General features: G+C 43.9%; 1 protein-coding gene across 2 annotated transcripts in view; it reads left to right on the forward strand.

Moving 5' to 3' along the window:
* The first annotated feature begins 2,899 nt into the window (after nt 1–2,899).
* Nucleotides 2,900–21,494, forward strand: part of tecpr2 (tectonin beta-propeller repeat containing 2) — a 38,306-nt gene continuing 19,711 nt past the window's right edge. The window contains exons 1-16 of one of the 2 annotated variants that reach the window (XM_055863609.1): nt 2,900–3,125; nt 5,907–6,152; nt 6,333–6,461; nt 6,768–6,899; nt 7,049–7,206; nt 7,449–7,755; nt 8,265–8,397; nt 8,585–9,061; nt 9,314–10,050; nt 10,298–10,481; nt 10,730–10,903; nt 13,065–13,245; nt 13,606–13,747; nt 18,766–19,006; nt 20,125–20,214; nt 20,418–20,651. In XM_055863609.1, the coding sequence (XP_055719584.1) occupies nt 5,931–6,152; nt 6,333–6,461; nt 6,768–6,899; nt 7,049–7,206; nt 7,449–7,755; nt 8,265–8,397; nt 8,585–9,061; nt 9,314–10,050; nt 10,298–10,481; nt 10,730–10,903; nt 13,065–13,245; nt 13,606–13,747; nt 18,766–19,006; nt 20,125–20,214; nt 20,418–20,651 (3,541 nt within the window). In that variant the 5' untranslated portion in view covers nt 2,900–3,125; nt 5,907–5,930. Of the gene's footprint in view, nt 3,126–4,832; nt 5,030–5,906; nt 6,153–6,332; nt 6,462–6,767; nt 6,900–7,048; nt 7,207–7,448; nt 7,756–8,264; nt 8,398–8,584; nt 9,062–9,313; nt 10,051–10,297; nt 10,482–10,729; nt 10,904–13,064; nt 13,246–13,605; nt 13,748–18,765; nt 19,007–20,124; nt 20,215–20,417; nt 20,652–21,494 lie in introns of those variants that run through there. The other variant, XM_055863608.1, reaches the window with a different exon arrangement.

Genomic DNA, 21,494 nt, shown 5'->3' on the forward strand with positions numbered 1-21,494 from the left:
GATGTCTGTAGTATTCTCTCTGGTATGCAATCTGGTTTCCGATCTGGTTATGGATGTGTCACTGCAACCTTAAAGGTCCTCAATGACGTCACCATTGCCCTTGATTATAGGAAATGTTGTGCTGCTATTTTTATTGACTTGGCCAAAGCTTTTGATACGGTAGACAATTCCATTCTTGTGGGCCGGCTAAGGAGTATTGGTGTCTCTGAGGGGTCTTTGGCCTGGTTTGCTAACTACCTTTCTCAAAGAGTGCAGTGTATAAAGTCAGAAAATCTGCTGTCTCAGCCACTGCCTGTCACCAAGAGAGTACCCCAAGGGTCAATCCTAGACCCCACGCTCTTCTCAATTTACATCAACAACATAGCTCAGGCAGTAAGAAGCTCTCTCATCCATTTATATGCAGATGATACAGTCTTATACTCAGCTGGCCCCTCCCCGGATTGTGTTACATGCTCTACAATAAAGCTTTCTTAGTGTCCAACTAGCTTTCTCTACCCTTAACCTTGTTCTGAACACCTCCAAAACAAAGGTCATGTGGTTTGGTAAGAAGAATGCCCCTCTCCCCACAGGTAGGAGTAGTTACCTCATACAAGTACTTGTGAGTATGGCTAAATGGAACACTGTCCTTCTCTCAGCACATATCAAAGCTGCAGGCCAAAGTTAAATCTAGACTTGGTTTCCTCTTATCGTAATAACTCCTCTTTCACCTGAGCTGCCAAACTAACCCTGATTCAGATTACCACCCTACCCATGCAAGATTACGGAGACATCATTTATAGAGCGTCAGATAAGGGTGCTCTCAAGCGGCTAGATGTTCTTTACCATTCGGCAATCATATTTGCCACCAATGCTCCTTATAGGACACATCATTGCACTCTATACTCCTCTGTAAACTGGTCATCTCTGTATACCTGTCGCAAGACCCACTGGTTGATGCTTTTTTATAAAACCCTCTTACGCCTCACTCCCCCCTATCTGAAATATATCTACTGCAGCACTCATCCTCAACATACAACACCTGTTCTGCCAGTCACATTATGTTAAATGTCCTGAAAGAACACACATCCCTGGGTTGCTCGTCTTTTCAGTTCACTGCAGCTAACGACTGGAACGAGCTGCAACAAACACTCAAACTGGACAGTTTCATCTCATTCTCTTCATTCAAAGACTTAATCATGGACACTCTTACTGATAGTTGTGGCTGCTTTGCGTGATGCATTGTTGTCTCTACCTTCTTGCCCTTTGTGCTGTTGTCTGTGCCCAATAAAGTTTGTACCATGTTTTGTGTTGCTACCATGTTGTCATGTTGTGTTGCTACCATGCTGTGTTGTCATGTGTTGCTGCCTTGCTATGTTGTCTTAGGTCTCTATTTATGTAATGTTGTGTTGTCTCGTCATGTGTGTTTTGTCATATATTATATTTCATTTTTAATCCCAACCCCCAACCTCGCAAGATTCCTTTTGCCTTTTGGTAGGCCATCATTGTAAGTAATAATTTGTTCTTAACTGACTTGCCTAGTTAAATAAAGGTTAAAAAAAAAATATATATATATATAGAATGTTGTGTGTGCTGAATTTGCACGTGCAAGCCATTACGATCATTGTCATAGCTGTAACATTAATAACAGTTGGTAATAAGGCATTATTTGTTCGACCAAATAGTAAAATGTCTGTGTGAGCATTTGAAATTAGATCAGGATCAATTTTCTTTGCAAATATCTTTGATACAGATGTAATTAGCAACTTCTGGGGTAGCTAGTTAACTCTCTTGCTTGGTAACGTTACCTAGCTAGCACCAATGCAACCAGTCTGAAAACAATGACCAGTAGATACTGCAGTCATTTTCAATATTCTTAACAATGATTTAGGAATCCATGTAAGTATTAGCTAAGGTAGCCACTTGTTGTTCTCCTATTGAAATAACTATCTAGCCAACCACTTCACCGTGTTGCCCAAAACTACCGTTATAAGCAGCCAGCTAGTGTCATCTGGCTAGTATGGCTTCACCGGACCGTTATGTGTTGTGAAGCTAACCACAATAAGGATTGGCCACAATAGCGTTTCACTTTCAAAAGAAAAGTCCATCTTTGAAAGTGATGCAGATGGTTAATTTGTGGAATCATGACATATTTAGACTAAATAATGTTAAACAAGGTTGGAGTTTTGGAATGTGGAGTTATGAACTGGGGTATCAGTCTACTCTGTGACACCCACAGAACACAATTGTGAAGAGTTTACGCAAATATTAGCGTCATAGCTCTTATTGCTGGACTTTGACTGTGGGAAATCACCTCCCCTGTCAGCATATTGAGCGTATTGACATTCATATTGCACTGTACAGCCTGACCTAAGGATTGGGTATCAATGCAATGGGGTATCAGCCTACTCAGTACCCACGTGCTTTTCCCCCCAAAGTCCTCCTCAAGAGTTATCAGGCTCCAAAACATCCACATTGTATTGTTTTTCCTCTGGAATAGTGTTCCATATACATAGTAGGTTGACAGGTACAATAAATGTGTCTCAATTCACAATGGTTTCAGAGTCCTGCAATAAGAGCTACGATGCTAATCTTCTGTGGGTGTCACTAAGTAGACTGATACCTCATGTCATTGATCCACAATCCATAGGTAAGGCTGTACAGTGAAATAAGTATGCCCCCAATGCAATTTTAAAGTCGAATAGTTCCAGTGGGATTTCAACAGATTTAACAAATTATTGTCTTTTGTTGGATTTATATAAGAAAATTCCAACCTCGTTTAGCATGATCTATTCCATTATGGTATTTTTCAACTTTTTGTATTAATTTGCATCACTTTCTTTTAGACTTTTATTTTAAAGGCGAACCGCAAATTCCACTAATATGGCTAATCCTTATTGTGGCTAGCTTCGCATAGGTGGGTCCGACCACCATTTATCAAATAAGAACTGTTTTATAAATTAGGGGTATTTTAGATGATGACACCCAGCTAGATAGTTAGCTAGCTAACTATAGCTACTGAAACTGATTATATCGTTTTGCTGTGCTTTTGGGGAAGAACATTGTTTGCATCCATCAGCTAGCTAGCTTGTTCATGACCAGCTGTCCAGAGCTCGGAAAGTGTTCCTGCGGTCGTCTGGCAGCGGCAGGTGCGGGAAACAAAACTTGACCAGCATCATAGCATAAGTATCGGTGAATCGTGGTGACATGTGAAATACGAGTGACAGTGTAATCAATCTGTAATAACTACGTAAAAATGTATGAACATGTTAAATTATTATGTGACGTGCAGTCATAATCAGGTCCCGATTGGTCAACAAGCTTATTTGACGCGTCAAATAGTGTTATTTGATGTGTATCTTTTTGATACGAAAAGACCCAAACGGCGTTCGATATTTCTGTGTATTTGTTTGCAAAAATCTACTCATAAGTGCATTTCATGCATTGAAATATGCTCAGCAATGCTAGAGGTGGTGTACTGTAGGCATAGATTTCAACTTATTATGAGTTGACAGCTAAAAACCTGGGCAACCAGAGGAATTGACACCAACCTTAGAGCTAGATAGAAGGCTTGTGCTCAAAAGCCAGTTTTAGCATGGGCAGCGTCATTGAGGACTTTCACCATTTTGAAGTAGTCAACTGGGTGGGACATGGTTTAAGGAAGCGTCACGTAATTTCATCCAGGTCACAAGGACGGATCACCAAATTAATTATACTCATGAGGATTTTTTTTTAAATTTCTTCGTGAGGATACATTCCACAACTGCAAGTGGCAGTAAATCGCAAACACGGGCTTTATACCTGTACAAACAGGCAGTGTGCACCCTTACAGTTATTTTGCCAACTCATAGATGTAGTAGAATAAGAACATTTACTACTTCAAAATGGGAATCCCTAAAAACACGTCACTTCAATACAAGTGCCTTTTCGCTGCATGATAGAAGACAATTTCCACTAACCGTAACCGAATTCGCATAACCTGTTACGAAAAAGTCATAACTGTACAGAAGTGGTGTGTTTTTATGGAATCTCACGTAAAAATGGATATGGGCGACAATGGCGCTGCCAATGCTCTCACGGACGCCATAATGGGACAGCTACAAATAATATAATTGTGAATAGTCAGATTAATATAATAGTTAGATTTAAACGTTTACATGCTTTGCAAGAAAAATTATTTCCCTAATAACCCTGTTTACATGGACACATCTGAAATCAGGCTACCTGATGGGACTTTGATAAATGCTGAAAATCGTAAATCAAAATAAAATGTCCAACATTCTGAGTTCGGACATATAACGCTTGTATGTGATTTTTTTTTTTTTTTTTTACTTCAAACGCATACGTTCAGTTTTTCCGAACTCACTTCACTCGCGCAAAAGAAAGAAGCTCGCGCTGCTTGTGCTAGAACATGCGAAGATACACCGCTATAACTGTACAAATCCTAATAATTCGAAAAATTCGAAAGCATGCATATGCTTACTTCGATTTTTACCTTACACCGATTAACATAAGTGGAGTAAGGTGTTTCCATGACTACTGCCATAATCAGTTTAATATCGAATTATTAGCGTGCATGTAAACGTACAAGGCGATGTGTATCTAACGTTAAGTCTATGGATCCAACACATCTTTGCTTCACGTATTCTATTGAAATTCAACAATTTCCCTTTGCACATACACATATGGATGCTGTTCACAGACTGTGGCCATGAATACACAAATATTGGTAATAATAAAGGTGCCGTTGACACAACAACAGAGAAAATAAACAATATTGATAAACCTGTCAATAAACTTCTCATCTGGCACACCAGGCAGCAGTCATGCATAATTGTGTTTTCCCGCGAGACAAGGAAGTGGTGTGGTGGGGTTTGTTGACGTTCGTACTCCATAGCTCGAGACGGAAACATCTGCATGATAAGAGATGTTCTCGAATAATAATTAATAGAACTGTGCGACAGCAATGTCGTCAGCTCTCTCTTTTATACATGATTTTAGCGTAACGTATTTGTCATCTATATGATAATAGGATATAGGGACATAATCGAATGTAAGTCTGTGTAAACAAGTCTTGTATTTTGTTTTTGTAGCTAGCTAACGTTAGCTAGGCTAGCTAACGTTAGCTAGCTAGCTTGTCATGTCTGAAACGTCAACATTACTGAAACTGCTGTTGGCCTGGTTGTGCCTTAGTCCAAGATCGTTAGCTACCCAATATGTTCGGTTTCATACGATTTCATCTTGGACCTCCAAGTAATGTCACTGTATCTAGTTACTATAGTTAGCTAGTTAGTTAGGGCCACTTTGGAGAGATATTTGGTAAGGTTAGTTTCAGTTAATGTGGAGTTAGCGCTAACTGTGTATGTGCTAGTTAGAAGTAGAAGCAAGGTGTGAAAATTGGAGGATAACCTCACAGTAGCAACTAGCTAGGTACCTACCTTGCCTGGTACAGTGTGTGCAAATGGAGTAAGGAGGTAAGGCAATAAATAGGCCATAGTAGCGAAGTAATTATAATTTAGCAAATTAACACTGAAGTGATAGATGTGCAGATGATGATGTGCAAGTAGAAATACAGGTGTGCAAAAAAGTATATCAAAACAATATGTGGATGAGGTAGGTAGTTGGATAGGCTATTTACAGATGGGCTATGTACAGCTGCAGCGATTGGTAAGATGCTCAGATAGCTAGTGGTTAGAGCGTTGGGCTAGTAACCGAAAGGTTGCAAGATCGAATACCTGAGCTGACAAGGTCAAAATCTGTCGTTCTGCCCCTGAACAAGGCAGTTAACCCACTGTTCCTAGGCCATCATTGAAAATAAGAATTTGTTCTTAACTGACTTGCTTAGTTAAATAAAGGTGAAAAAAAGTAATGTCTATCATTCATGTGTTCCCATGTTTATGATTGCCATGCCTTCTTTTCCTATTCCACAGAGAGCAGAACATTGCCTGTCCACCATGGCAGCCCAAACCCCTCCACAGAGCGCCTTAAGGGAGTTCTGTCCCCTGTACTACCTGCTCAATGCAATACCTGCCAAGGTTCAGAAAGGCTTCCGCTCTGTAGTGGTCTACCTGACTGCCCTGGACACCAACAGCGATTACATTGCTGTGGGGAGCAGTATTGGGATGCTCTACCTGTACTGCAGGCGGGTCTGCCAGATGAACAAGTATAACATAGAAGTGAGTATGCCACTGTTTCATGCATTGCTTATTTTATTAAATTATTTTGCACTTTTACCCAAAACCAAATTTGATAACAAACATCCATTTATTATTGATCCTATGAACCACATTTTTTTCTCCCCAATAAGTAAGTTTGTCATTATGTTTAACTGTTAACATGTTACTGTATCTTCCCAGGGGAAATCCGAAGCTATCACAACAGTGAAGCTGCTCAGTTGTTTTGATGACTTGGTGGCAGTGGGCACAGCGTCTGGTCGGGTTGCACTCTTTCAACTGGTGTCTCAACTTCCAGGCAGGAATAAACAGGTATGCCAACCAACCAATCAACTGATCTGTTGATACGAGTAAAAATAGTGTCATGTTTTGAGCTTTTTTGTTGTTGTTGTATTTTATTCCCTTTTAAAATGGAAAGGTGCAAGCTTAGCACATGCACTGCTCCAGCCTTTAGTGTGTGTGTGTGTGTCTGTGTGTATATCGGAGGGGTTCGAGAGGGAAAAAAGCACAAGACAAATTTCCATCTCATATGGATTAAAGTATATCTTATCATATTATGTGCTTAGTAAATGTATCCCTTTGTGTAGCGAAACACTGAGGTCTCTCTCTTTTCTGTAGCTAAGGCGATTCGATGTGGTCGGTTTGCATAAAAGCACAGTCACTGCTTTGGCCTGGAGTGCCAATGGAATGAAGCTTTTCTCTGGTGATGACAAAGGAAAGGTTGTGTACTCTGCTGTTGACCTGGATCAGGTATAGCAACTTTAATTATTTCAGTTATGTGCTGTTTGTTTTCTAACCATCTTCTCTCACATATTTGTTGTACCCTTATACACTCAGGGTGTATGTAACCCAGTATTGTGGTTGGAGCTTTGACCTGTGTTGTATGGTCATATCCTTAGGGTGTGTGTAACCCAGTGCTGCTGTTTGAGGAGCCCTCAGCCATAGTCCAGCTGGAGTACAGTCAGAAAGTCCTGCTCATCTCCTCTCATCAGAGATCCTTGCTCTTCTACACCCAGGAGCAGGCCCTGCAGCAGCTGGGCACCAAGCCTAGGAAGAGGTAACCTACATGTTGTACTTATTCATTAAAAGTACCACAACTTCTACATCAGTGACTTGTCAGCAACAAATCAAGTATGTCCCCTTCAGACAATTTATTGAGACATTTACATTTTCTCAGCTGAGCATCTTCATATTTTTCTGATATATTAAACCAGAGAGGAATAGACGGTGCAACAATCTAAGCTATGAAGCTATGTGTATATCTTATATATGTCTCTTGCATTATTCTTTTCCTCGAAGCAATGGGAAGTTTGGTGCGTGCTTCCAGCCAGGCCTGTGTAAGCAGAGTGGCCTGCTGGTCTATGCAGCGAGGCCTGGCCTTAGGTTGTGGCGGACGGACGTGCGAGGACTGGTGGAGGACACGCGGGTCCTGAAGCCTCTGTTCAACCAGCAGGTGCCCCAGTTTGAGCTGTTCCCCAGGCCAGCCCCCACAGGGGGTTATCGGCCCCAGGAGAGGCAGCTGGGCCTGGTGAGCTGCTTCCTCAGAGAGGGCTGGGTCCTCAGCTGGAACGAATACAGTGTCTACGTGTTGGACTGCCTCAACCAGGTAAAGATGTCCTCAGGCAGGAATGGATACTAAACTAATAATACATGTATTTTATTTAGCGCTTGTTACAATGTTTTGTGAGAGAGTAATAGCGAGAGGTGGTTAGAAGTGGATCAGTTGAGACTGCAAAGAATGTAGTAATTTAAGCCATCTTAAATTGGATTGCCTCAACCACAAGGTAATCAAGTGTGAATTGCATGTGTTACAAATTATATATTGATGGAGAATAATGAAAGATAGTCAGGTAAGTGAATCAGCTTAGAGAATACAGGTTCCGGTAATTGAAGCCATCTTTGTGTCTTGTCAGAGTGTTTCTTCTTTCTAAAGGTCGCACACATCGAATGTGGATCTCCCGTTGACGTCTGACTGCTGACATTTTCGTGCGATTCTACATTTAAAATCGTTTTTCACTCGGTTCGCAAGTACTCTCGGCAGGCAAACGCTATCGGTGTGTTCGAGCCCTTGCGGGAAGTCGATCTGTCAATGTTATTTTGTCTTTGACTTTCAAGGTGATCATCGGTGCACTGGAAAGCTGCGGGGACATTGTCTCTGTATCATGCACTGAAAATGAGATCTTCATCTTGAAAGGAGATCGAGACATCGTTCGCATCTCCAATACTCCCGAGGGCCTGGCTTCCAACAGTAAGATGTCATATTGTATTTTGTTTGCTTGAATACATTGAAACCACTTTGGACTACAGTTTAAACCAACCAGATGGTGGAAAGAGAGACAATCACGATCTACAGATAACTTTCTTTAGTCCTTTAATTTCTTTTATCTCTATAGTCATTCCCTGAAAAGTCTTCTCTTAACCTTCTTCCCGTCCAGTTTCTGAGTTGTCCCTCCGTCTGACCTCTCCCCTGACCACTCCCACCATCCTGCTCCCGCCCACCGGCTCCGTGGAGACAGCCCAGCCTATCAGGACCATGGCCATCATCACAGAGCACGGGGAGAGGCTGGTGGATGAGGAGGTGGAAGAGGTAGAGGAAGTGCTAGAGCAGGACCAGCTGAGTGACAACCCCGAGGCGGGGGAGGCCGTAGCCCTGGTGGAGAGGCCTGAGGTGGGGGAGCGACTGAGCCACCAGAGAGGGGCCAGTGTAGGGGGCACCAGTGAGTCTCGTAGCCGCAGCAGCTCCATCACGTCCTGGGATAGCATTCTGGGCACGATGCTCTCCACCCCCACCACCACGGAGCAGTCGGACCTCTCCTCCAGCCGCTACAGTGCCATCAACCAGGAGGACTTCCAGCAGGAGCTGGTGGTCAAGGCCATCAAAGTCAAGAAGAAGGCAAAGAGGAGGAGACAAGGTGAGTGGCAGTAGTGACCAATTTGGTAATGCTCTGATTTTCAACAAAGGGCCAAGAAAACTTTGAGGTCTAGTGTTCTTTGCTCTGGTTGATCACAAAATGTTCCAAAATGGCTCCAAGTAGCGTTTTAATATCTTTTAAAAAGTTCATTGCTTGTCTTATAATTTACCTTTTCCATATGAGTCTAGATTCAATACATTAATGTTGAAACTTAATTTCTGCTATGTTCTCTCTCTCTTTTTCTCTCTACAGAAAGTGGAAACCGCATCTGTGAGCAGCACAACAGCTGGTCCGAGAGCATTTGCAGTCAGGATGGAGGAGGGGGCAGCGACGGGGGGGCCAGCACTCCTATGAGTGAGCCCCCATCCGCCTCCGACCACACCAGTCTCATGTGCAGCAGTCTGGACCTACAGAGCAGGAGCAGTGGATCCCCAGACCAGGAGGGATCCATCAGTGGAGGTTCCCCAGAACTAAATACCTCTGGAGCTCAGAGCCAGGGTGGTGTCCAGGGACAGGACCCTCAGACTCAACCCCCTGGGACTCAGCCTCCTTCCTGCCCCGCGTCCCTGCCTTTCCAGGACATGAAGTGTCAGTCCTACCCAGAGAACGGCAACGGCCCCTCGGTCACGAACAAACAGGGAGAGGCCCCTACCCCAGATGTAGACCTTCTACTGGAGTGCACCTTTGCCTACATGCAGACCTCAGAGGACCAGGGCCTCATTGAGGAGCAGGAGGATGACTTCCTGAGCCCCCTCATTGGACCGGATGACTCTGAGGACAAGGACGACCCGCAGCATCTGGAGCCTCCTAGCTGTGCTGATCAGATGTGTTATTCCCGGGAGCCTGAGCAGTGCCCCTCCAGTGACGAGGAGGACATCTATGCTGCCCAGGGAGTCCCGTACTCAGCCTCCAGTGTCAGCCTTGGAGACGGCCTCAACGCTCTCAACCTCCAGGGCTCCAACATCGGCCAGCAGGACCAAGACAAGACAGTAATAGAACACACAACATGTTGTGTGATGTTTCGGCTTCCTTCCTCAGTGTGTGTGCTGCTACAGTACATTGCATGCAGTTTCATTCTGACACTATATGACTAGTAGTGTCACATCAAAATAGAAGCATTGACTCATTTGATTGTTATTACACGGTTGGATAGTTTTCACCATAGAATGTTATTCATCACCAATACCAACAGTTCTGTCCCTGGTTGAACCCTCTTTCCTCTCGTCTCCTCTGTAGTTAGCAGAGAGCTGGATGGGCTACACAGGGCCAGGCTGTGGCATCCTGAACTTGGTGGTGACTGACCGATACATTTGGTGCCTGGACTTTAAAGGAGGCCTGTACTGCAGTGCTCTCCCAGATGGGGGGCTGAGCTGGCAGAAGTTTGAGGAGAACGTGCAGCAGGTGGCACTGTCACCTTCAGGTGAGGATGTCTAAAATATGATAATTTAGCACCAGACGCTTTTATTCACAGTAACTCTGTCTATTATGCGTTATAGATAGAAGGTACTGTGGTACCTGGTCTACATCGTTGTTGCCTCTATTTGAGATGAGCATTCAATGTGTTGGTACTTTTGGGAGTTGGTAAGTTCATTACCCAAGATTTCTCCTTTGGATGTAAATACTAGTGGTTTGTCATGGCTGTTACATTGGAGTCTGATTTCATTCCAGGGTCCCTGCTATGGAAGGTGGAACAGAAGACCATGACAGCGTATGCATGTGGTAAAGTCACCATCAAAGGCAAGAGGCACTGGTACAAAGCCCTGGAGGATTCTGCCTTTGTGGCGCTTAGTGAAGACACAGCCTGGATCATCCATACCAGCGGGGACCTCTACCTGCAGACAGGTGAGATAGTTAACCACAGGGAAGGAGTTTGTGACTATACTCATGAGTCTTGTTCTTCTTTACTATCTGCTTTAAGAATAAGATCCCTTTATTGGTAAAAACCACATTACAGGGTTCATCTGAAATTTGACTTCCTCTTTTAACCCAAGCCTTTCGAAAGACACACATACATGTTTTTGGAGAGGTGCGGGGAGCTACCACGCTGGGCGCCCAGAGGGTTACAACGGCAGGCAATGACATCTAGGGTTTGATACCAGAAACCCTTCAGTTGCCAGCTCAACTCCCAACAGACTTTTTCAATCGAAACCGGGATTCGAACTTGCAACCCTCCGCTTGCTGTCTTGCCTCTCTAACCGCTGTGCTACCTGACACCCCCTTGCTCATTCCGCTATGGAGTAGAGATGAAGAGATCTGCCACTACATTTAGCAAGTTCATTGCTGCATAGAAAAGGTGCTTACAGGAAGTTTCTATAATATGTTTTTTTGTGACAAACCATTTTACTTTATTTTAAATGTAAGATTTGTTCATGTAAGCTATTTGGACTATTCAGTTCACTCCTCCATTTGAAACAAGACTTCAGGGTTTCAGCAGCAGGTGGCCTCAGGGCATTAAGAATATTACATCATGACCCTGTTTATTGGCAGTCTCAAGCCGGCAAATAAATTCCTGAAATTAACCAATCGGCCATTAGATGGAGCTGTTTAGGCTCCATAATAAATAGTATCATCAGTCACTGGCTAAATTAGTTTAGAAGTAATCATAGTGCTCTATAGATGCCATGTTTGAGATGAGAATAATGAAGACGAATAAATCCCAAACATTACAAAATAATATCTGTCCCTTGTATTATGATGGCTTGTGAACAACACCGCTAACCCTGCTGGTCAAGACAAGTAATATAAAATCCCTGGTTGTGTAAGGATGTCAGTTGTACATGAAGCATGACTCTAGCAGCTGTTCTGACACATCCAGAGCCAACAGACACAGAGGCCTGTTCATGAAATTACATGCTGTCTATGTCTGCCTCTGTCTAGCCTCAGAGAAACCCTCTGAAATGGGCAGGATTTGTCACAGAAATTGGGTGGTGGCAATGAGATAAATATACACTTTGGTGACCGACATCAAAAAAATGTAAGATTAGGGATTGGTGGGTATTATGTAGCTGCAGGCTTGTAATTTCTAGTGGCACATTTAATTTCAATTAGATATGATAAACTAAGAAACTAATGGGAGACTGCTATACTGATAATATGGCTAGATGTTCTTTACTATTCGGCCATCAGATTTGCCACCAATGCTCCCTATAGGACACATCACTGCACTCTATACTCTTTGTAAACTGGTCATCTCTGTATACCTGTAGCAAAACCAACTGGTTGATGCTTATTTATAAAACCCTCTTAGGCCTCACTCCCCCCCTATCTGAGATCTACTGCAGACCTCATCCTCTACATACAACACCCGTTTTGCCAGTCACATTCTGTTAAAGGTCCCCCAAGAACACACATCCCCGAGAATCCACATCCCCCACATCTTTTCAGTTCGCTGCAGCTAGCGACTGGAATGAGCTGCAACAAACACTCAAACTGGACAGTTTTATCTCAATCTCTTCATTCAAAGACTCAATCATGGACACTCTTACTGACAGTTGTGGCTGCTTTGCGTGATGTATGCGTGATGTATTGTTGTCTCTACCTTCTTGCCCTTTGTGCTGTTGTCTGTGCCAAATATTGTTTGTACCATGTTTTGTGCTGCTACCATTTTGTGTTGCTACCATCCTGTGTTGTCATGTGTTGCTGCCTTGCTATGTTGTTGTCTTAGGTCTCTCTTTATGTAGTGTTGTGTTGTCTTGTTGTTATGTGTGTTTTGTCCTATATTTATATATATTTATTTTTAATCCCAGCACCCGTCCCCGCATGAGGCCTTTTGCCTTTTGGTAGGCTGTCATTGTAAATAACAATTTGTTCTTAACTGACTTGCCTAGTTAAATATAGGTTAAATAAAATAAAAAATAAAAATAATAGTCTAGACATGGCATGATTACCATTCTGTTTACGTACAGACATGCACTCACTCACTCACTCACTCACTCACAAAAACACAACAAATGCACTAACTCACAGACTAATCCCTGACTGTGGTCGCGGTCCCATCCTGCAGGGTTGAGTGTGGACCGTCCATGTGCGCGGGCTGTGAAGGTGGACTGCCCGTGCCCAATGACCCAGATCGCAGCACGGGGCGGGGTGGTGTGGGCCCTCAGTGAACACAGGGCCGTCTTCTACAGAGAAGGCCTCAGCAGCTACTGCTCTGAGGGGGAAATGTGGAAGTATGACAAAATCAGGTAGAACCTTTTCTGTGTGTCATCGACCCCAGTAACAGTGATAGTTGAGTTAGCTATGCTTGCTTCTTGTGAAACTCATACGGGTTGTCATATGTTTGTTCTATTGAATTGTAATCCAACAATGACTCTTTCACCTCTTTTGAAAAGAGGAAGGAAGATGTGTATCATACAGGTCTAGTAACAGTGAAAGTTGAGTTAGTATGACCAACCTGGGTTAAAATCCACCTCTCCTGCACACCAGAAGACTGTGTTAGCTAAAGGGAGCTAATGCATGTCTTCAGGACTCACTCAGGCAATGTTGGCTATGCTTTCTTTGCTAATCATCACGTATTTGTGTGTGTGTTTTTCCTCCTTCCAAAGTGAGAGTCAAGGTCTGGAGCCCATCTGTATAGCCCTGGGAGAGAACAACACGGCCTGGGCTCTGGACACCGGTGGAAGTCTGTGGTTCAGGACTGGAGTCACTGCCAAAAAGCCCCAGGGGGACGATGACCACTGGTGGCAGGTTGGTATGCTATTGGAATTGTGTTCAATGTTACTCACACGGTGCTAGGGCTATGGCGGTCACAAAATTTTGTCAGCCGGTGATTGTCAAGCAAATAACTGTCGGTCTCACGGTAATTGACCGTTAATTAACATAAACACATTTAGCATCTCCTGGCTTCCACACATAGCCTACAAGGCATTTAAAAAAAAAAGAGTCTAATAAATCCATGTAAAATAGCCTACACCTTCACAATAGATCCATGATTTATTGTAGACAGGTCTAAAAAAGCATGATATGAAGAACATGTAGTCTATTTCAGAATAAAATAATAGCATACTCTGAGTTGTCCTTATGATGTGGCTATTCCAAAGGGCTGTGGACTTCACTAGTTTATTTAGCAGACAAGATTTGCTTATCGTTCCGTGGCATTATTTTATAGTATGAAGAATCCAATTGAACAAAGCTGAATAAAATATAAATATTTTCCCCAAACGATTTGAGGGAGTACTCTCACATGCGGATATTCTGTGTTGAGCGGTTAACAAAGAAATATTCTTACTTTAGAGTTATTAATGTAACTTTAGTTGATGTACAAATGTTGGGCTATATGTTTTGATGTTTAATACATTGTATGGCTGCGTGACGAGACTCTAAGGATGATTTGAGTTGCTTGAAAGGCATGAGCTCTGCTTTGTTTTTTGCACAGGCTGTACACACTCCAAAAGTCTCTCATTCACCATTTGACAAGCACTCGATAATGCCTCGAATTTCACAGCGGCATCCCCTGTGACCGTAATGCACCCTAAAAAAATCCATGCCTTTTGCGGCCAGGAGTGCTGTGTTGTGCCGTTCTCCCTGAGTGTGCTGCGCAATCAGAAGCGCCTCTCACTCACATGGCTCGCCGTCGCGTGATCGGGTCTTTCTCACAGGCTACAAGTGAAGACACACATCGGGATGCAACTCCTCGCGTCCTTATCCAATTCCGAGGTGCATATTGAAGATAATGGAAGAACTGTCCACCTTTACTTTTCATCAGCCAACAAGATGAGTAGGCCTAACGAACAGCAAAAGCACTAGCCTATGTCAATCTACTGTCCCCCATAGTACAAAAGTCAACCTATTCTGTGCGAGAAATAAATATTCCAAACATAGTCTGGGACAGTTGTGGGATGCGATAGATCCCAAATGAATACAGCCACTAGCATAAAAATATTTTTTTAATGCAATGTGGCTGACACAAAAGATCAGAACGTTTAGCCTAATATGTTGACAAACTATTACATGCTGCGCCACCGCGCGCATGTTGATTTTGTCCCCTCCACACCAGACACGGTCAGGACACGCAGGTTGAAATATCAAAACAAACTCTGAATCAACTATATTAATTTGGTTACAGGTCGAAAAGCATTACATATTTATGGCAATTTAGCTAGCTAGCTTTCTGTTGCTAGCTAATTTGTCCAGGGATACAAACATTGGGTTGTTATTTTACCTGAAATGCACAAGGTCCTCTACTCTGACAATTAATCCACGGATACAAGGGTAAAAGTTTGTTTTCTAGTAATCTCTCCTTCAAGCTTCTTCTTCTTCTTTGGACTCTATATGGCGGTTGGCAACCAACTTTAAGGTGCATTACCACTACCGACTGGCCGGGAGTGTGGACCTCAGTTCATCTTTCAATCACACATGTGGGTATATGCTCCTAAAAACCAATGAGGAGATGGGAGAGGTGGGACTTGCAGCACGTTAAGCGTCACAAATAGAATCAAGTTCTATTTTAGCGCCTGGCTACGTAGAAACTCACGAGCAGTGTGTGTGCGCAATAATTGAATAACATGTATTTGTACATTTATTTTGCAACACGTTAGGCTATTTCTTCACATTATAAGCGCAGCAATGCGCACATGGTAGTAGGCTATAATTATTTTATTATAAAGCTGCATTTTTATGGTGAAAATGATCTTCCCCAATCTTGAAACTCACGTGCTGCTTATATATGCCAGTTAGGGTCTACACCCCTTGTAAAGCGGATGAATGTGCTTAATTGGCCACTTTAGTTGTGATACAAACCTTTTAAAACATATAATCCTATGGGCTAGGCTACATGAGGTGTGCTACTATGATTCAAACAAGTCGCCAAAAAAAGCATTGTTTATATGCTGGGCATCATTCACAAGTGATAATATATAATTGGTAAGTGGTAGGCTAATTTTGTCACCCATCAGACTATTATTGATTTAATCTTGTCTTTACATATACTAAATAATATACAGTTGAAGTCGGACGTTTACATACACTTAGCTTGGAGTCATTAAAACTCGTTGTTCAACCACTCCACAAATTTCTTATTAACAAACTATAGTTTTGGCAAGTCGGTTAGGACATCTACTTTGTGCATGACACAAGTAATTTTTCCAACAATTGTTTACAGACAGATTATTTCACTTATAATTCACTGGCTCACAATTCCAGTGGGTCAGAAAATTACATACACTAAGTTGACTGTGCCTTTAAACAGGGACTGTGCCTTTTTACAAGGGAGTGTGGCGAAGTCAGGTAGGAGACCTGTGCCCAACTCCCCGAGCTTACCGTGGAGCGCGAAAGTACGGGCAGACACCGTGTTATGCGGTAGAGCGCACGGTGTCTCCTGTACGTGTGCATAGCCCGGTGCGGGTTATTCCACCTCCCCGCACTGGCAGGGCTAGATTGAGAATTGAGCCGGATGTCATGAAGCCGGCCCAACGCTTGTATGCCTCCTCGGGCCGGCATACATGGCAACAGCCTTACTCATGGTGTCCCCGGTTCGCCTACACAGCCCAGTGCGGGTTATTCCACCTCCCCGCACTGGTCGGGCTACGGGGAGCATACAACCAGGTAAGGTTGGGCAGGCTCAGTGCTCAAGGGAGCCAGTACGCCTGCACGGTCCGGTATTTCTGGCGCCACCTCCCCGCCCCAGCCCAGTACCACCAGTGCCTACACCACGCACCAGGCTTCCAGTGTGTCTCCAGAGCCCTGTTCCTCCTCCACGCACTCGCCCTATGGTGCGTGTCTCCAGCCCGGTACCACCAGTTCCGGCACCACGCACCAAGCCTCCTGTGCGTCTCCAGAGTCCTGTGCGTCCTGTTGCTGCTCCCCGCACTAGCCCTGAGATGCGTGTCCCCAGCCCAGTACCACCAGTGCCGGCACCACGCACTAGGCCTAATGTGCGTCTCCAGGGTTCAGTATGCCCTGTTCCTTCTCCCCGCACTAGCCTTCAGGTGCGTGTCCCCAGCCCGGTACCACCAGTTCCGGCACCACGCACTAGGCCTAATGTGCGTCTCCAGGGTCCAGTATGCCCTGTTCCTTCTCCCTGCACTAGCCTTCAGGTGCGTGTCCCCAGCCCGGTACCACCAGTTCCGGCACCACGCACCAGGCCTACAGTGCGCCTCAGCCGGCCAGAGTCTGCCGTTTGCCCAGCGGCGCCTGAACTGCCCGTCTGCCCAACGCCGTCTGAGCTGTCCGTCTGCCAAGCGCCGCCTGAACTGCCCGTCTATCCTGAGCCTTCAAAGCCACCCGTCTGTCCTGAGCCTTCAAAGCCGCCCGTCTGTCCTGAGCCTTCAGAGCCGTCCGCCAGACAGGAGCCGCTAGAGCCGTCCGCCAGACAGGAGGATAAAGGGGGAGGCTTCCAAGCAGATGAACACCATTCCAACCGTGTAGCACGGAGGTGGCAGCATCATGTTGTGGGGTTGCTTTGCTGCCGGAGGGACTGGTGCACTTCACAAAATAGATGGCATCATGAGGAAAGAAAATTATGTGGATATATTGAAGCAACATCTCAAGATATCAGTCAGGAAGTTAAAGCTTGGTTGCAAATGGGTCTTCCAAATGGACAATGACCCCAAGCTTAATATCAAAGTTGTGGCAAATGGCTTAAGGACAACGAAGTCAAGGTATTGGAGTGGCCATCACAAAGCCCTGACCTCAATCCTATAGAAAATTTGTGGGCAGAACTGAAAAAGCGTGTGCGAGCAAGGAGGCCTAGAAACCTGACTCAGTTACACCAGCTCTGTCAGGAGGAATGGGTCAAAATTCACCCAACTTATTGTGGGAAGCTTGTGGAAGGCTACCCAAAACGTTTGACCCAAGTTAAACAATTTAAAGGCAATGCTACCGAATACGAATTGAGTGTATGTAAACTTCTGACCCACTGGGAATGTGATGAAAGAAATAAAAGCTGAAATAAATCATTCTCTCTACTATTATTCTGACCTAAGACAGGGAATGTTTACTAGGATTAAATGTCAGGAATTGTGAAAAACTGAGTTTAAATGTATTTGGCTAAGGTGTATATAAACATCCGACTTTAACTGTATGTTTGACATTTTGATTTAGAATGGACCATCATCATGTACCTGTCTCAAAACAGGGGCAGCGGTAAAAAATGTATGTTCTTAAATAGCGAATGGAGGATGCTTTTCCCCATGGTTTATTTTCACACCTGTTGTAAATATAAGCAATGTGCTTTATATTAGGAGAGTTGAGAAATAAATATAGGAGGCCTAGCCTATAGAAAGCTGATCCTGCTATTTTTAGTAGAGGCCATCACCCTGTTTTCTTGCACAGTTGCATAACCTATTGAAATGAGCTCATGGGCTCTCATGAAGTGTGTTTGGTTAGATTATCAAATGCATTTGCATTGATGTCAGAGTGATTAGAGGGACAATAAAGTGCTGAGTACCAGGCAGTTAGCAAGTTTGGTAGGCTACTAATGACCAGCAGCAGCATCAGAGCTTGGAGAAGCCTAATTACCGCGACTAAATGGTCATGTGGAATTTGACTGCCTTCATGACTCGTGACCGCCGGTGTGGCGGTAATACAGTCACCGCAACAGCCCTACTCACACCCATAATTTCCATCAGTCCTCTATTTTGCACTTCGATCGTTTTTTAAGAATGTATATTTTTAAGTCAAAGGGGTTGCATTACAGACTTCACCCTGAGATGACTGGCACACCTTCTAATGCTTATATATTTCTGGCCTTTTGCTCTCTCCCTCAGGTGAGCATCACAGACTATGTGGTGTTTGACCAGGGCAGTCTGTTCCAGACTCTGATCCAGGCCACTCAAAACGTGGCCACGGCCACCAAGGCCCCGGTGGAGCGGGTGGCAGAGTGCCTCCGCGTGGCCTTCCTCTCCCAGCAGTCCCAGTGCCAGCCCAGCCTGGTCTCTTCCAACACCACTGGCGTCTGGATTGCATCTGGCAGGAACGACTTCCATGTCGCCAAGGGCAGCCTCAGCGGTATGTTATTAGACCTCAATACTTTTTTGTTAGCTCACCAAGCTAATGCCTAGGCTTAAGCTTGGTGGGTTAACACAGATGTTCAGTCGGGAGCCATTTTAATTGTTGTTTTCTGCATTGGAATGCCATTTATGGAGTGACATAACCACATTCCATAGAAACACAGAACTTCATCAGCTATGCCTTCAGCCCAGTTCAGATACAACAGCCAGTCAAAACGAGACTAGATACTTTTAAACAGTTTTAGAACAACGTTTAAAAAATAAGAATAATAATAAAATCTGAGTGGTGTAGTTTTAGAATGTCTCTCATTTTAGAATGTCTCATGTTCAATTTTCGACATGTCAAATCTTAGCAAAATACTTGAAACGAGACGGGTCCGTTTAAATGAGAAATCAATTAAAATGTTATTGGTCACATACACATGGTTAGCAGATGTTAATGCGAATGTAGCGAAATGCTTGTGCTTCTAGTTCTGACCATGCAGTAATATCTAACAAGTAATCTAACAATTTCACAACAACTACCTTACACACACAAGTGTAAAGGAATGAATAAGAATATGAACATAAATATATGTACAGTGAGCTGATGTTCTGTGTTTAGCTAAGCTAAAGTTGCAAAGTGTGCCTGGTTTCTGGTGCATATATTTCATAATACTCGTTTTCTACAGCACCGTTCCTACAGCACCATTTCTACAGCAACATTTTCTTCAACACTGTTTTTTAAATACATTTTCTTTTTAACCTTTATTTAACTAGGCAAGTCAGTTAATTAAGAACAAATTAATTTGCTACAACAAGCGGCAACTTTTTCTCAGTTTCATCACATCCTTGTAAAGAGGCACCTTTACCGTGGAAACGGTCTCAACCGTGCGTCCTATATTTTTGATCTGAATTCCCCGTCTTTGGTCAGCTGTTATACAACACAAATGTCGTTTTTTTCTCTCCTTATGTCGGCTGTTCTATCTGAACGGGCTTTAAGGCAAAAACTATTTGCATTTCTTTACTGACACCTTCTCAAAGGTCAAAGTGTGTTAAGGCAGTGTGATGGACAGTGACTTTTGTGATAATACTGCAGGGTGTTTAGTGTGACAGTGATGTTTTGTGACCCCACAGGCACGTTCTGGCAGGGTGTTGTACCCAGAGGAACCGTCTCTGCCACGAAGTGGGCCTTCGTCTACTCCTCGGCTTTACTCAGTAAAGAAGGTAGATTGGTGACCACTCTTTGTGAACACATAACATTATTACTACCACCCCTCCACCTTATGGCAACAACCCATCTCAAATAAATGTACAGAAATAGAGAAGACTACTCCTTTGACATTACATTTACATTACATGTTATCTGTGTCTCTCTGTGTATTACATCACCAACATGTGACTGTGTTTGTATCTATCTGTCTCTGCAGGGAGCTTCCTGTGGCTGGGCCAGAGCAGGAAAGACCTGTTCTGTGTTTGGGACCAGGATGGTCAGATGCACCCCACCACGGTCCAGCTGCCCCAGGACATAGAGATGGTGCAGCTCACTGCCTGCCGCGATGCCCTGTGGGGACTGGACCACCACGGCCGTGTCCACATCCGCACCCTCTCCACCAGCTGCCCCACTGGCATGCACTGGAATCTGCTTGACCTCAGCCAGCTCGGTAAGACCATACTGTTCACACATAGAAATAACATTGGTTGCCTCATCAGGCAGATCACAAGCTAGGGTAGCTAAGTTTAGGCTAGATGCTAAATGCAAAAATAACTTTCATTTTGTTTGCTAAATTGGTGATTTAGTGGCCTCACGGGGAGATTGATTGCAGTAGTTTTGTGGTATTTCCTCTCTGTTTTGTATGAAAACTATACTGAACAAAATATGAACGCAACATGTATAGTGTTGGTCCCATGTTTCATGAGCTGGACTAATAGATCCCTGAAATTTTCCATATGCACAAAAAGCTTATTTCTCTCAAATGTTGTGCACAAATTTGTTTACATCCCTGTCCGTGAGCATTTCTCCTTTGCCAAGATAATCCATCCACCTGACAGGTGTGGCATATCAAGAAGCTGATTAAACGGCATGATCATTACACAGGTGCACCTTGTGCTGTGGACAATAAAAGGCCACTCTAAAATGTGCAATTTTGTCACACAACACAATGCCACAGATGTCTCAAGTTTTGAGGGAGCATGCAATTGGCATGCTGACTGCAGGACTGGCCACCAGAGCTCTTGCTAGAGATTTGAATGTTCATACAGAGGCGGCGCTCTTAGTGACCGGGGACTTTAATGCAGGGAAACTTAAATCAGTTTTAACTCATTTCTATCAGCATGTTAAATGTGCAACCAGAGGGGAAAAAATTATAGACCACCTTTACTCCACACACCGAGTCGCGTACAAAGCTCTCCCTCGCCCTCCATTTGGCAAATCTGACCATAATTCTATCCTCCTGATTCCTGATTACAAGCAAACATTTAAGCAGGAAGCACCAGTGACTCGGGTC

Source organism: Salvelinus fontinalis, chromosome 15 (assembly GCF_029448725.1).
Source record: "Salvelinus fontinalis isolate EN_2023a chromosome 15, ASM2944872v1, whole genome shotgun sequence".
NCBI classification, from domain to species: domain Eukaryota; kingdom Metazoa; phylum Chordata; class Actinopteri; order Salmoniformes; family Salmonidae; genus Salvelinus; species Salvelinus fontinalis.